Consider the following 16962-nt stretch of genomic DNA (forward strand, 5'->3'; position numbering starts at 1 on the left):
TTAAAGAACCATTTCAGTGGATTCATGAATGAAACAATTTAGTACAAGTTTGCAAAAGAACATATAGTTGTATGCATTATATTAGATGCCAAAACAAAAGCATTTTGAAGACACTTCGGGTACAGGTATCGATCTATATTTCCAGACTCGAGGGAGGGTGAGCGAACCACCTATTGTTTCCCCTATTGCATTTCTGGCACATGACCTTGGCTGGTAAGTTTTAATTTATCCCATTTTAGAGGGCATTACTGCCAACTCCTCTCCACAACCCAGCTCAGGAGCTAGGGGATCACCCCAGGCGAACTGTCTGACAGCACACAATTGCCTTCCACCGGTAAGTACTCTAACACTTCATTAGCATTTAATTGAATTCCGTCTATCAGGAATAATGCTTTTAAGAGCAGAATGCCTCAATGAGAACAGAGCACCCTGTGTACTCCCAAAAGCATCGGTCAGGAGAGATGATTGGAAGCCATTGTGTAAATATGTTTTGTGACCTGCTAAACCTTTTTTTAGTTTAGATAGAATAAAAGATCTGTGATTTAGGAGGTTATCTTTTAGACTTGACATTAACAAATACTAGTCAATGTTCAAGAAGTCAAAACAGTCAGTCAGATATATTGACAGACTCATTAGTTAAAAATCACAATCAAATTCAGATTTTATTCCAAAACCATAAAAGGGGCAAACATGTATCACAGTAAAAACAGCTTTGCCTTGATTTAAACAATCATTACAAATAACAGTAATTTATTTAGATTCACTGTTACTTTGTTTACAAAATTGGTAACAAATTATTTATTAATCAAGTAATAAAATACAAACATTGAAATATAACATAACTGTACACTAAAATTTAACAAGTAACCTTTAGCATCAATCCAGAGCAGGGCACCAGCAGTCAAATAATATTCGTGTCCTAACAAGGACATCATGTGAATTTATATGTGAGATTGTTAAGGAGCAAAACATACATCCATAATTCTTTACAAAAAAAAAAAAAAAAGATGTTGCAAATGTCTAACTAAATGCCATCATATAACATCAGAAATGATGAGTTTCACAAAGTTTGATGTCCGACATCACTGAAAGTAAATACTTGTGGTTCAATGAATCCGCTCAAAAGTGATTGTTGCTTATTTGTCTGTTAAATTTTGCTTCTATTTTAAAAGGATATGATTCATAATCCAAGGTTTGAGTCAACACCCCTGTCAATATAAGCTCAGCAGTGTACACGTCTGAAATAAAGAAAATAAATCATTAGATTCTGCTTGATGACTCATGAACAGTCTTTTAAATCTATACACATACTATAGCATGTCATTTTCATACTACAGTGATAAATGTGAATACTAAGATGGGAACTGGACATGAAGGATATGCACTCTTACCAATGTTCTTCAGGAAGTACTCTCGACACATATGCCAGTCATTTTCACAGGTTATCAGAATGATCTCCGGTAAGTTCTAGATCAAACATGGATGAATCCAGAGTGCAACAGTCAGTTACTATTTCACACATACAAACATCAACCGAACAAACTAGTTTTCAATAATGTCTTACATGCATTTCCAGCATGCTTATTTAAAGTTATATAGCAGGCCATGGTTATGAGACATGTCAAAAACTTTTGGTAACACCTAACAATAACTAATAACTAATAAAAGTTCGGGTAAAATGTTATGTTTCTGAAAGTCTCTTACAACTACAAAGGCTGCATTTATTTGATCAAACATATAGTAAAATATTACAATTTATAAGACTTTTCTATTTTAATACATTTTAAACTTGTTTATTTCTGTGAAGCAAAATTTTCAGCATCATTACTCCAGACTTGAGTGTCACATGATCCTTCAGAAATCATTCTAATATGCTGATTTGCTGCTCAAGAAACATTTATTATTGTTGTGCTGCTTAATGTTTTTATGGTGAATTTCTTCAGGATTCTTTTATAAATAGAAAGTTCAAAAGAACAGCATTTATTTGAACATGATAGATGTCTTTACTGTTGCTTTTGAACAATTTATTGCATTCTTGCTGAATAAAAGTATTCATTTCTTTCAAAAAAGGAAAATCTTTTGGAAGTGTATATTAAGTACTGCCATAATCATGGATACTCCTCTTAAATGTATGCACTTTCAATTTCACATTGTGAGCAATTATTTCAAACACCAAACAAAACAAAAAGAGCACAAAATCTAGAAAACAGCTCTGTTGTGTAGGCTGTAAATAGATGTTCATTAAGTCTGACACAGCAATACAACAGCCCTGTACACCCCTGTATTGAGGATCTGATTAGTGTACCTTGTTTTGCTTGTGCTCCATGATCTTGCGGAAGGAGGGCTGCTTGGAGAGCACTTTCCCTCCGGCACTCTCCACTATAACTTTCATTGTGCTGAGGCTCGGACAGATTCCTGGAGTTATATAGAAATACTTCCCCTGTTAAAAGAAGAGTGAGACGACTGAACACACACCCATCAGTGAAACACATTCTCTGTGATATCCAATTAGGCCACATGTCACTGCTGAAATGAATAGTTGTTTGGCTTATTGTTCTGCACCGTCATAAACAAGTGAACCTGCACAGAATACAGTGAGAATGTGATAGAGGACGGACTGTAATGTCCTCAAAGCTCCTCACCTTGAACAGCGGAGCTGCATGAGCTCTCTTCAGTGACTCCTCCAGACTAAAACAGAACAACACCTCTGCCTCTGCATCTCGCAGCATGTAGCTCTGCTCATCTGCAAACAAATCAAATTATCACTAGGGATGCACAATACATCTATGCCTGCTAATATAATGTTCACCCAAAAATTCAAATTCTGTAAATTACTCAACCACGTTGTTCCATAAATGTACAAACAGTTTTGGTGACCATTTACTTCAAATGTATGGACAAAAACACTGACATTTCTCAAAATACAAGAAATAAAGTCATACAGGTTTGGAACCACATGCGGGTGAGTAAATGATGACACGCTGTCATTTTTTGTGAACTATACTTTTAAATTACAGCCACTGGTGTGACTGAAACAATATTGTAGGCAGATCATATCAGGCCTTATTTTTAAAGTACTAAATAAAGGTGTAAACCTAAAAGGTAACAGTATATTCAAAGCATTTCAATGTTTTAATGCATTTGTTGTAACATTCTAGAATGAAGCTTATGGAAAATACATTACAAGACTAATGATTCCAATATTCATTTGCAAAAAAACATTTTTGGTGTTGATGTGGAAATTTTGTTTGGTGCCTATAATTTTTGGTATTACTGCCAACTTTGACATCAGCACATTTCTGATGGACTTTACTTTCCCAAGAAGCTGAGTTGAGATTGTCATCCATTTCTATGGAAACTGCTTGTGAATCCAACTTTTTTCCAATCTATGTTTTCATTACATACCATTAATTTTTGATTTTTTAATCCAAAACCTTTCTAGCTGGGATATGAAGCAAGGCTCCTCAGAGCGTCTACACATCAGTAATAATCGATTGAAACGTAAATTAGACTCCACACAGACTCACCCACAAATTTCTGGCTTTTCCAGCTTTCCTCCAGCCATTCTGTAGTGACTATGTGCTTGACTACGGATACAGCAGTGAGGAACTTCACCGTTCTTGTCACTTTGTTAGCAACCAGATGAGTGCACTTCTGAGTGCTGTCAGCCACTTCCCCTCCAAGATCATACAATTTCTGCAGCCAAGGCGAGAGCAAGAGAGAGAGAGAGAGAGAGAGAGAGAGAGAGAGAGAGAGAGATCAAAAAAGAAAGGATAAAAGGATGCAGGGGAGGGCAAACAGAACACCATGAGGGTTACTTACTGAAGCGCATCTGAATGGAGCAATTTTCAGTGCTCTCGAACAGTTCAAATGGAATTAGTTCATGACCATTTTACAAACATCATTTTCAGACCTTTCCAGCAGCCTTTGACACATTGTGAATAGAGAAATGCTATGGCACTTCAAACTAGGCCATTGACATTAATTTGACTAAATGTATCCGCTATCTGCAGGAAGTGAGCATGTGTTTAGATACCTTTATGTATTGCTGAGCTTGCAGAGGTTCAAAGCCTGTGAAAAGCACGTAAGGTGTGGACTCAGGTGGGAGCTTTTTAGTAGGTGTTGGCAACTCCTCTAGCCTGCAAAATAAGAGAGACAATGTAATTTTGTCAAAAATTCAGCTCGGAAAGTTCTCCATGGTTTTTGAACTTCTTGTACTTAATGGAACTTACTTTTAATATGCTATTTATTTATTTTAGCTTTTGTCACCTACTCCCTAAGTATATGTCTTTAGGCGTACGCTAGCGTATATGTACCATGCACACGGCACAAATTTCATCATCATTATGGTATGCGTGTACTGTACACACACAGCTCTGTACGCTCAGCTAGCACATGCACCTTGAATTTTTTATGCACTAATTAGTTTGTCCAAAAGCTGTTGTCTCACAGTCAAAAAAGAATTGGAGATGTAACAACAAAATGCAACAAACAGACAAAAGAGACGCTAAGAGATGTTGTCTAGCTCTTGGGTAAGTGGGTTAAGAGATACGCATACCTCCAGTTTAAATAAAGAATTTGGTCATAACTCCTGGAGAGAAATGGGGAAGACACTGGACAAAGATGAATCTTTTGATCATTCATGCGTCGAGTGCCTGTGTTCAAATATGCTACCACATTAAGTTTATTGTAAAGGCTATGAATTTGGCTGTACTCATGTACTAAGCATTCACGATAAAACTGAAGTAGACTTTGGGTTTTACAGGAACATTGAGAGATACAACAGAAAATTATAGGAAGAACGGAATCACCACAATCCAGATTCTGCTATACAGCTCTACCTACAGTTCCAGCAATCTTTCACTGTTTGTACTCACTTGGGTCTCTTGTTGGGCGGCTGCAAGCCGATGTCAGCCTGTTTCTGTTTCAGCTGCAGTCGCAAGGTCTGCGTGAAGAGACAACAAAAAAGATGACTTAGTCTGCACACATACACCTCTGCCCAGACATGCTGTTACACGTGTATCCACAGAGGACCTTCACTGCAAGACTCAAGCATCACAAACGAGAGAGAGAGCAATCAGAGTGTGTCCGTGTGAGAGCCCACTCACCGCCAACGCCTCCGATGAGATCTTCACAGGAATGCGCCAAGCACCTGACCACAAAAATGAGAGCATGTTTTATTCTACCTCCTCGATAGCCTGGAAATCAGCTATAGCATCAAAATAACTTACAATTACATTGCTGAAATTTGAAATAAAACTTACTCAGAAGATTGTGCACAAGATGCGGGTTGGGTGCCAGTGGTTCGGGCAAATTGAACTGAGAATATCTACTGTGCTGGATTTGCCTCAAAGCTTCAAAGTGCCCCAGAAGTATGTCACACAGCCACTGGGCGTTCACACATGGGATCCTCCACTCCTTTGCCTTCTCGTATTTCAGCCCACTCGGCCTGATGGCATTGACAGGGGCATATTAACAATAATTACTAAAAACAGACAGATTGAGTTTCCAGAGAGATATAAAACTATTACTTTTGGTTTAGTTTATATAAAAAAACACTCTACTTTAGATTTTCTACACAAAAAAACTTTTAACAGTTGCTAGAAGAAAAAAGTGAGCAACAAGTTGGAAGGAGGCAACAACAGGAGACTGCACTGGTTCTTACTCTTTACAGATGAGCACAGTGTTGCTTCGACACAGATAGCCTGTGTATCTTGCTCCTGCTAGATAGGCCATGAGCTTCAAATCATCACGGTCACTGTCCACGAATCCAGTCACAGAAATAACCTGAGTTACGACAAAAAACACAAAATCAGATAATGACACTGAATAACACTGAAGTTCATGTAAAAGCCACTCAAATGCATGATAAACTGGATAATGGTATATGATTAACATAGGACTGGGTATTTGATTATATTTTATTAGTTTTTTTGTATTGATTCAATATCAATGAGTATGGTTCACACACTAAAATGTGTGAACGTTCATGCCCTGGATTAGTATTTTATTATTATTTTCAATAACATAAGTATTTTTATTTCAAATACTAGGATTGATTAAAATCAGGACATTATTGTTATGGATGTATTGGTCAATAATCAATATTGGCTGATTTTTTTTCTTTTTTTTTTGAAACAGCTGATGATCAGGGCCAATTGTATCCTGCCAATCAAAAGGGGGCAGTAAAACAAATAGTACTACAACTCATACTGAGTGTGAAGAAATGTCTTGTGTAGAATTTAAGGCTGTCGAAGTTAAAGCGATAATGTAATAACACAATCTCACTTTAGCACAGTTTAAAAAAAACCAATTGCCGGCATTAGCTCCGATCTATTTGACCCTCTGAATCACAAGTAGTTCAAGTGAGGGTTGCCCACTCCATGGTTTCAAATTCTGTCAATTTCACCACAAAATTCAAGCAATAAATGCCACTTTGACGGTCTTAAATGCGGTGTGAAAAGATCGGTATATGAAAAGATCATCTCTTATGCAATTGCCCAGTGTTTTAGTCACAAAATGTTTACATACATGTTATTTGAGTATGTGAATTATATCTGAAAACAAATAGCACTTAAATATAATAGTTTGGGTTTTGCTATTAATTTTAACCTTTCATATAATATAAACGTACAAAATGAGAAGGTTCCCTGTATAGTTTACAGCATTAGTTGGGAGATATGTACTACCTAAAATATATAAAAATGAATCAATATTGAATTGAACTCTGTAATACCATTTACCGTGATATTTTCAGAGATGGTTATCGTAGCATTCGACAGCATAATAAAATTCAAACAGTAGAGCACAAAAGCCTGAGACATAACCACCAAACTATCAGCAGACGTAAATTGCAAATATTTTAATTAACCCCAATATATAAATATGATTCATTACTTTAATTAACCCAAATATCTTAATATTATTAATAATAACAATAACAATTACTTCCAAGTAATGACAGTCAGGTATAGTTTAAAAGACTGATGTAATGAATACTGCAATTAATCTATAATTTTGATATTTTTACCCAGGCCTAATTTAATATGATGCTGAACCCTTGAATAGAAAGGGCTGGTTCTTACATGTTGCGAGCAGGGCTTGGCCCCTGGAGGGAAGCTGAAGGGAAGATGAAGAGTCCTGTGAGGGGGGACCATCTTCTTCTTCTTGAGGACAGTGTTAAGCCAGTGAGCAGTCACACAACGCTTTCCCTCTCTCAGAGCCTGGCGCAGGAAAAACAGTTTAATAAGAGATCGTTAGTAAATGTCACGACTGAGTAGCCTAAAAAAAGCACACATAACATTCAGGATGTATTCCCACCAATTAAACCATGCAGTATAAAAGATGGTGGGGATGATGTATAATGTATGTTTCTTTTCAAAGCAAGCTTTTATGTTTACCTGGAGATAGGTGTTGCTGACTTGACTCTCACAAAGTAAATGAGTGCAGCGGCTAAGAGCAGAGTCTACAGTGCCTCCATTTGCCTGAATGATCTGTTTGCAAAATAACAATGTCTTAATTAGATTCTGCCAGAAAAACAAAAACAAAAATATCTAAAAGTGTGTTAAGCGATGGGTCGATGCACCTTCTTACAGATGTTCTAAAATACCATTTCATCATGTGCTACTCACATTCAGAATCTAAGAATTTAAGAAACTGATTCATTTTAATACATTTACTGACACTTGAAAACATCCAATTTTAATTAATTCCTCCCACTAAATGAAGTTTGTTGCACTGGAACTGGGTTGCTTCATCACCTGTTCTCCGTTATTTTCTGTATATTTAGAAGCACTTTACATTAGGGTTGTGCCGATAGACGATAGTATCGTGTATCGCTGATGGCAGATGCCTTTGACGATATCAATACGATAACTGGCTCGTTTTCCCATAACTGTATTCAATTATTATTATTATTATAAAGCTAGTATTGTTATTAAATTAATATTAGGAATAATCACATAGCCTAACACATCACCGACACGTGCGTATGAGGACTCCTCTAAGAAAATGTTTTTAAAACAGACTAAAAAACTACATCCCACATCAAATTTAAATTGCAAGGTGATCCATTCACAAATTGTCAAGAGTGCTTGTTTTAACAGACGCATCATTCTTATACAGATCCGAGATGAAAACGGCATTGTTGTTCGTCAGTATTTTGCTGCCATAGCACATTAACAAAACATTTAATGACACTAATAACATTAAAAACAATACAATTTCAAAATATTATTAATAATAATAATAATAATAATAATAATATCACTAAAATGATATAGGCCTAATAACAGTATTTAGTTCACGAACACAGCACAACTCTGCCATCTGCGAAAATCAAAAGCAGCTTCAAACACATGTTTACCAAGAAATATTATTCTAATTTTTTCACTGTCATTAATGTAGGTCCACAAGAGAAATATTAAGCCAGTAAATTAAGATAGTTGCTATACCGTTATATCCATTGTTGTCTCTGAGAGAATGCGCTGTTAATGCAGCGACAGATGCCGAAAGCTCAGTCCGTTTCTGCTTTCACTTTCAGGGAATGAGCGCGTTTACATGCACGTTACCCGTTTTCCTTTGCGGTCGCAGTCAAGTCATAAGTTGAAGTATAAACTGATCGACTCAGCTAGATTTTTGCCCCTTACTCTCATTTCTCCTGGCATTTAAAACACATTAACCCGCGTTCTTTGGGCTTATTGAAGTGTGCATATGTGAAGTGCATCCAGACAGAGAGAGAACTGGTAGGAGGACATATATCACAAACTCCGACTCTTTCTTGACCCAAGAAATTATTAAAACGTGTTCCCATCTCATGCAGAAGTACAGTCAAAATGCTGCATCTGTAACAGCATGAGAGGATAATGTGTGTCCGTAAATTTCCCGCTGACATGTTGAAATACTCATGTACAATACTCAATATACAAATATACAAAAATGATTAGGATCTTTTTTTACCTCACTATACCAGGAAATAACCTGATTTAGCCTATTAATAAACACTCCACCTTTGCTAACAATATAGAAAAAGGATTATCATAAAACAAGCAAATTAATGAGTAAATAAGCAAGTTAATAATTAAATAAGTAAGCCCCGCCCCCCTCACGATAATATTGTGTATCACCGATCTCACAGGCGATATGAGGATAGGACAATATGAAAATGGAGCATATCGCCCAACACTTTACATACCACTCTAAACTGTTTTCTAAACAAAAAAACAAAACAAAAGTTTACAGTTTGGTGTAACTAATTTAGTATTAGCTGAGGTGTGGTGGAGTCACTTGCCCTTTTCCATGTGGCCAGTAACTGTTTATCAGCCATCTGTTCTGGATAGTCAGCAATAGCAAAGATACAGCCAACCAGGAATCCCTCTTCAGGGACTGAAAAAAAATGCATGAAGCTAAATTTATCTGCCATCTTCTCAGTTCATTAAGAAAAAATGTTTAGGCTAGCTAAAATTTGCTGAGACTCAGCATACATCTCAATAGCATATGTATTGTATGTATTTTGTTCACAAAAAAAAACACTGTACTTACTGTCTTGGCCTGGCTCATGCCCAAAGAGTTGGTGCAGCTGTGCAGGCATCACTGGAGGTTGCAGCATGGTCTGGGTCTGATGTGGAGTAACCTGCTGGTTCTGATGCTGCAGAGGCTGCTGGTTCTGCAGATGCTGCTGTTGCATTTGCTGCTGTTGTTGCAGCTGTTGCATGTGCTGCTGTTGGAGTTGTTGTTGTAGGAAATGTTGTTGCTGCTGCTGCAAATGCTGTTGGTGCATCTGCTGCTGGTTTTGCTGCTGCTGCTGCTGCTGTTGTTGTTGTTGTTGTTGTTGCTTCTGCTGCTGCTGTTGTTGTTGTAACTGCAACTGGAGTCTATGCTGCTGTTGCAACTGCTGCAATTGCTGCTGCAATGCATGTTGTTGCTGCTGCTGCTGCAAGGGTGGCCTCTGGAGCTGCTGTGGTCGCATTTGTTGCTGTGGGAATGTGTGTTGCTGTTGCTGCTGCTGCTGCTGCTGCTGTTGTTGTGCATACATCTGCTGATGCATCTGTTGCTGTAAGAACTGATGGGATTGCTGAGGCATTTGAGGAAAGCCCTGCTGCTGCTGCTGCGACTGCGGTTGCTGCTGCTGCTGCGGTTGCTGCTGCTGTTGTTGTTGCGGTTGCTGTTGCTGATGGTGGTGCATCTGCATGACCTGCGGCAGCATTATAGGATGCTGTTGTGCCATCTGTTGTGGGTGCTGTTGTTGATGTTGTGGTAGCTGATGTGACTGCTGCTGCTGCATTAACTGTTGTGCTTCAGGTGGTAGTTGCTGCTGGGTTGTACCTGGATTAAACAGAATCTGGTTGGGAACACCAGACTGGCCTTGATTTCCCAGGTGCTCCACCACACCTTTAGAGGAAGATGAAAGACCCTGGAGGATCTAAAATTACACACAATTAATTACACACAGAAAATATAAATATAAATCATACCAGCTTCATAAATGTAAAGAAAAGAATCAAACTGAAGGAAAAAAAACCCTTCTTTACATTATTTAATAAAAGTTGTATTACTGAATTAATATTTAATTAAGTAATAAAATAGCACAAATTACAAATATTTAAAAAATACTATAGAACAAAGTTACAAATAAAGTAAGGTCTAATTGTAGTACTCAGGTTCAGAAATGTATTAAGTGTAAAATAACACTACACACTGTTCACCGTATAAAATAAATATAGATTTATCTTTCTTAAAGCTGTGATTTGTTGTTTGATTTACGTCACAGACAGCACGCATTCAATATACTGGCACACATCCGTTTTTTATTCTCAACCGTTTACGTACACTTAAGACATAACCGACTGTGTTTAATAGAATGCTTGCAGAGGCGGGTATTTTGAGATAATTTTCAATTTTCAAGCACAAGGAGACGGGAAAGAACTCAATTCTGTGTTCACGCACTGTCGGTGTGCACGATTTGAGTGTGCGCACAGAAAACAGCGTGTGAGTACCGAATTGAGCTCTCTTCCTCCTCTTGTGCTTAAAAGGTTTAAAAACGGTTAAATGTTTAAATAGGCAAGACTACGATCCGTTACACCCAATTGCCAGCAAATAAATAAGTGTGCTGGTTTCAGAGTAAGGTCATTTACATGCATGCCGATTACCAAGACACTCTGAGACTCTGAAACACTGTATCTTGAACTTTATGTGTAAATGGCACACTACAGTCTGAAACCGGTAGCACATACATTTACTTAAATAGGGTAAGTAAGCCTGCGTGATTTGCCAATTGTACTAAGCCATTTCACAAAATCGATTTTTGATATATTGTGCAGCCGAAATAGTGTACTTAACAGAATCTCTACCAATGGATACATCTTTACTGTCACAGAGTACATACGGTCATAGCGCTCAAAACTATTTCTTACATTGGAGGGTCGCGAGGCTTGTTGCGTATCTGCATTGTTAGTAATGTTCCTCAGTGTCCTGGGAGTTGGATTCCATCCACCCATGACCTCAGATCTCTCCACCCCTAGAGGCACACCTCCACCTGTGCCGACCAGCCGAGCATCTGGCGGCCCAAAGCCTCCAGGTACAGGTGGGACATTGGCACACAGATTGATCAAACCCGTTTCTTTGCCAGGCTGTAGTCGACGCTTGGCAGGGCCAGGCTGTGGCACCTCAGCTGGGGTCCAGTTCAGGTTGCGGTCTTCCTTCTCTGGGGACGAGTCATCAGAGTCATCGAACATCAACTCTGATTTGTGCTCATGCTTTGGTGAGGTTGAACGACTACGCCTGCCTACTGGGGAAGCATCACGAGATGATGTAGGGCTGGACCTTCGGCTGTGAGGTGAGCGTCTGTCACTGTAGCTGCCTTCAGAACCTGAGCTTCTCTCATTTTCATACTCGCTGCCATCCTCTTCCGGTGCCTCATATAATGTAAGCCGTGGGTGATATAAAGTCTCATCTTTCCTGCTCTTTTCTTTTACAGAGTCCAAAATCCATTCTGGGGTTACTATCTTAATGTTGCTATGCCGCAAAGCACACTCATACTTGGCCTGGAAAAGACAGAAAAAAACAAACAAATGAAGAGCAAATTTCAGTTGTACTGTAAAATATATTATATTATTTTTTAGATATTCAATTTTATTTTACAGTGAAATATTACAATAGTAATATTCTTAATTTTGTTTAACCCTTTTCTCTGCACCCCCCATTTTGGCAAGTGGGCCATAAATGACATACCCAAAATAAAAAAAGTTGCTGCTCATAAGTTAATTCTGAATAGACACATAACTAACTTTAAAAAAAAGCCAACAGTTTCCAGTTAAAGATTTAGAATTAGTCAGACTGTTATTAATATGGAGATATACAAGCTCAAACATAAAAACAAATATAAAAATGTTTAGAATGTTTTTTAAATGTATAAAAATATTATGTGGCTGTGGTGTAGCAACTTAGAAATACAATGAAGTTGAAGTCACAAGTCTGCTTATGCTTCATTTCAAATCTAAGTTGTTGATATCTCTAAAAATATCATTTTTATGTACAGTACCTAGTACTGTTTTTTTTTAGTACCACCTCAGCTGAGGTTCCAAGCGAGCCGTACTGATACTAAAATTTGATGTATAAACACTGCAGATCACTGATTGGCCAGAGAGAATCGTCACTAGCAGCGTCATTGGATTTGAGTCATTTGAATTTGGCGCAACATGATCCAACCCACTTTAAAGTGGTACTAAACTGCAGTGGAAAAGCAAACTAAGCAAAAGTAAAGTGAGCCAAGGCGAGCCATACCATGCAATGGAAACACTCCATATGCCTGCTTTGGAGATAACTGACCCGGAAATATTCATGTTTCTATTGTTCTCACTCGAGAACTCTTTCATACCTCTGCCGGGTATGACACCTAATCTTTATTACTCTTCTCATTATTCTTTTGCTTTTTATTCAGAGGCTATTAGCTGTTATTCTGGTATTATGGCTTCCCATTCACACTGCTTTGATCCCAATACACAGGGTTCGACATTAAGCCTTTTCATGTGCTTGTCCAAATCTGTCATTCACTTTTCTGAGAAAAAAAGTTAAATATAATTTAATTAAACAAAATATAATTTATTCTGAAGCAATATTTTCATCAGTGATCAATCAGCTTTGATATATTTAAATGCATTTAGGGCATTTGCCCCCCTAATCTTATTAAACGTATGCTTCCTCATTCATTTTAAATTCTTAAATTTGATCAATAAATTAAATTAGAATAATAAGACACCATAGGGATGTTACTCTAGGTAGGGCTGATCAAATTAAAGAATTTATGTTACATTACATAATGTAATGGAATCAGAATCATTCTCTCATTTTATTGATTCCCTAGTTCTTTTTTTGTTTTTGACATTTTAATCAGGCTACTTGTCCGGTTGGGCAAGTAAAATTCTCTTCTAATTATCCCTTCAAAAAAATCCACTTGTCCCGGACAAGCGGACAACCATTAATGTCAAACCCAGATTTATCCACCTATTATAAAAAAAATTTTTTTTTGACAAAATACATCATGAAATATAACTGGACCTGTGCAGCAGGTGCATTAAAGCCAATTTATACGATTAATTTAAAACTCCCTTTAAAACACCAACAAGTGTTTGCAAAAATTCCATTTAATATGGGTTTTGGTCATATGTTGTTGAAACTTATATATATATATATATATATTTATAGCCTTTTATAAGCTGCTGTAATAGAATATTGGTGAAACAGATTTGGCAAATGCTCCACAAGTGTTTGTGTTCCATACAGGTTTGGAACAACTCGAGGGTGAGTAAATGATGGCAGAATAAAAAATTTTGGGTGAACTATCCCTTTAATAAAGGTTATAGATCCAATAAAAAAAAAAAACTTGAATCATCGGCGTCACAGAAAAAGTGGCGAGGCGACCCATAATCTGCAGTGAAGGAATGTCAGATGTGATATTTCAAAGAATGGATCTGACCTCTAGCTATTTTCTCATCATTCAATAAAATATGTGTTATATTTGTTGGCGAATATATCGTTTCCCAGGTTACCATCAACAATGCCATTTTCTTCCATCTCTTTGTGTTGTCTCTTTATTTCTAAAGGCTGAAGAATATGAACATTATGAAAAGTTAATTTCTGAATTCTAAGGAAATTCATACAGGTTCGGAACAACTTAAGTAAATGATGACAGAATTGTCATTTTCACCCAAACTATTTTACCCATAGTTCACCCAAACTAACCCTTTAAGGCTAGAGCACCCAGGAACCGGGCATGGGCTCTGTAACTCATTATCTGCATTTTCGGTTCATTGCCAGTTTATTAAAAAAAAGACTGTTAACAATCTCCGTTTCCAAGTCCTCATTAACCAACGCGACAAAGTCAGGTTTGTTAAAATTCTTGCAGTGGGCGGTGGAAACTTGCAGGTTTGGTTGTGTGGGCCATGAGATGGAAGAGGATGGGAATCACTGGCTATGGCTTACAGTCGACAGAAAATAGGCTATAGTCTGAGGCAGCCCTATAAAATAACAATAATTGTTTTATTAAACATATTATTATATAGTCATATAGATATAAAAACAAAATAAATAACAACAACTTAAAAAGCTGTTTTCTGAAATAAATTATGATAAATTACTGCATGATGATAAAAGTTTGTGTTTGACAGACACACTAATGCCTACTGAATCCACAACCCCAAAAGTCAAAGAAAACAAAGAGATCACATCACTGCAATTACAATATTTTCATGATACTCATCAAAGTACACAGAATATTTCTCAATATTATGAGTTTAATCAAAAAGGTTTCAGCATTGCTCACCAGATATTATCTTTTACAGTTGCCTATAAAGGGCAGGCTTTGAAAACCTAGACAGTGAAGATAGGGCAATAAAACTGACCCTTTTTGAATACACCACTCAGACCTCAAAAACAGAGCCAATAAAACCAGACCAGCAATCCAGTCCCATCCCTCAACTGATCCAAGAGAAAACAACCCACAGATGTAAACCTAGACAGTGTCTTGCAGATAGCAGCTGTTAAAGGCACTCTATTAGTCGTAAACTTTAACTGAGCTGCTGAATCTCACACACCTCCCCCACTTTACTATGGAGAGTGTGGACCATAAGACTGTTGATGCACAATGCCTTACTGTGCCCTATATATTTAGTATTAGTAAACACACACCCTCAATCTGAGTGACATCTAACCAATAATAGCAAACATTAATTATATGCATTAAGACAAGATGACAGACATGCGCTTACCCCCTTTGGTTCAGGCACAACAAGATGGGTGCACTTCTTGTTGAAGTGGAGCTGACAGTCACCTCCATAGAACGTGATAAAGGCCCAAAGTGTGTTGAGATCCTCTGCCAGCTATAAACAAAGACAAGATTAGTAAACACTAAAATCAAACCTGCAGCCTGATAATGGCAGACAATAATGTGTAGAATTTAATGAATATGCATGCATTACTTACATGTGGCAGACAAGCTGTGACACCAAAGAACACTTGTCCTGACTCTGGAGAAAATCCTGTAACTCTGATTTATTAACCGTCAAGATAAAAAAAATTAAATGGTATGATATTCCTCTTTAACTCATTATCAGTTTCAAGGTTGCATGAAGTTGATGGTGACATGTGAACATGGGTGCAAAAACAACAGTAGAACTGAAGATTTTCAAACCAGTGAATCTTTAAAGGATACGGTAGCAGGTCTCCACATTTGACCGACAGGATCACCCAGCTTGGCTGAAACAGAAATTAATATGCATGTTAAACATTGCAGCACAATTGTATTAGCAACAGTAAGTGACCACATATAATTATAGGCAGGAGATCTGTCTAGAATGTGGCCAACTAAAAATGTCTGACTTCTAAACCCTTCAGTGCAATATTATGTCTGTTTACCTTCACAACAGGCAAGTCAAAGACCTCTCTGGACTCCCCGACCTCTGGATTGTCCCCATCTTCTGCTATAATGTGGGTGGCGAGGGCATTGTAAGACACTTCTTTTCCTTTCCCAGCTTTCAGAAGTTGCACAACCTATAAGCAAATGTCAACACGCGATCATCACCATGTCAGTCATAAAACAGATAATTCATAAAAACAAACTTATAATCTGCTTGCTGCAACTCTTAATATATGGACCAGGAACCGCACATAAAATCGTGCAAAAATGTAAGCAAAAACTACACATAATGCCAAAAGATGACACTATGATAAACACCGAAGAGGGCTACAGATGCTAGCGTTATTTGCGTTTCCTTGACCTCCCATTTAAGATACAAGCTAGCCTTGACAAATATTGTATACACACAGTCCAGGGGCATGATTATTAATTCACTTGCAAATAAATCGCTGATACAACTAAAAGATTAGTTCAACGTGGGAAGTGTCGCATTGTTGTCACTGATGATGGCTAACATGCTGAAGAAAGGACTTTCGCTAACAGCAGATAAAGGAGCACACCATACATACAAAAGAGGGAGTCCTTAATAAATAAACCCTAATATACTCAAGAGTTACATTAAATACGGTTTGTCCAAATGTATCCTCTACTTTTCGCCATGTTATGAGTGTTTATGTGGGTTAGCTTTTATGCTAACACCAGTCAGTAAGCCACTATTAGCCAAAAGGCTAAATGAATGTCTTATTATTACAGTTAAATATACCTTCTGATCAATGTCTCCCACCACATAGAATTTCACGTCCTTGAAAAGCTCTTCCGGTACTTTTAAGTCGTCTTCCGACATTGTTTTAACTGCTTTAAATTATTTTACAGCGGAAAGTAAGCATTGTGTGGCTGTCAGATTAGCGTACAACTGGCCTCATAGGAAAGAGGAACAGAAGCGCCAAAGAGGATTCGGCGGGCTCTGGGCGCTTACATGTCTTTCATGGGGGTAGGTCAATCACTTTACGCAATTACGTCTGGTAAATATATAAAATGTAAGAATAAATTGT

At 37.5% G+C, this 16962-nt stretch overlaps 1 protein-coding gene across 2 annotated transcripts; it reads right to left on the bottom strand.

The window, feature by feature from the left end:
• Positions 1-635: 635 nt before the first annotated feature.
• Positions 636-16828, bottom strand: paxip1 (PAX interacting (with transcription-activation domain) protein 1). 2 transcript variants are annotated; one of them, XM_079875214.1, is made up of 21 exons: positions 16674-16828; positions 15910-16044; positions 15707-15750; positions 15478-15541; positions 15264-15374; positions 11412-12041; positions 9541-10420; positions 9290-9384; positions 7401-7493; positions 7086-7223; positions 5666-5787; positions 5265-5449; positions 5109-5152; positions 4878-4945; positions 4037-4139; positions 3528-3696; positions 2643-2743; positions 2306-2440; positions 1392-1467; positions 1178-1238; positions 636-947 (listed from the first exon to the last, which is right to left on the bottom strand). In XM_079875214.1, the coding sequence occupies exons 1-21, from the start codon at positions 16752-16754 to the stop codon at positions 932-934; spliced, it is 3351 nt and encodes a 1116-aa protein (XP_079731340.1). In that variant the 5' UTR covers positions 16755-16828; the 3' UTR covers positions 636-931. The 2 variants fall into 2 exon arrangements, with proteins under 2 accessions (XP_079731340.1, XP_079731339.1); XM_079875213.1 differs by lacking the exon at positions 636-947 and having other exon boundaries at positions 1058-1238.
• Positions 16829-16962: the final 134 nt, after the last annotated feature.

This window comes from Squalius cephalus (assembly GCF_949319135.1).
Source record: "Squalius cephalus genome assembly, chromosome: 7".
Classification (NCBI taxonomy): domain Eukaryota; kingdom Metazoa; phylum Chordata; class Actinopteri; order Cypriniformes; family Leuciscidae; genus Squalius; species Squalius cephalus.

Bases quoted from the DNA above. Each gene is read 5' to 3' on its own strand.
- paxip1 (XM_079875213.1), bottom strand. From the start codon at position 16,754: ATGTCGGAAGACGACTTAAAAGTACCGGAAGAGCTTTTCAAGGACGTG. The intron at 15,375-15,477 runs GTAAGTAATGCA...CTTTGTTTATAG, and splicing joins TCACAGCTTGTCTGCCACAT to CTGGCAGAGGATCTCAACAC. The intron at 2,744-3,527 runs GTGAGTCTGTGT...ATTTGTTTGCAG, and splicing joins GAAAAGCCAGAAATTTGTGG to ATGAGCAGAGCTACATGCTG.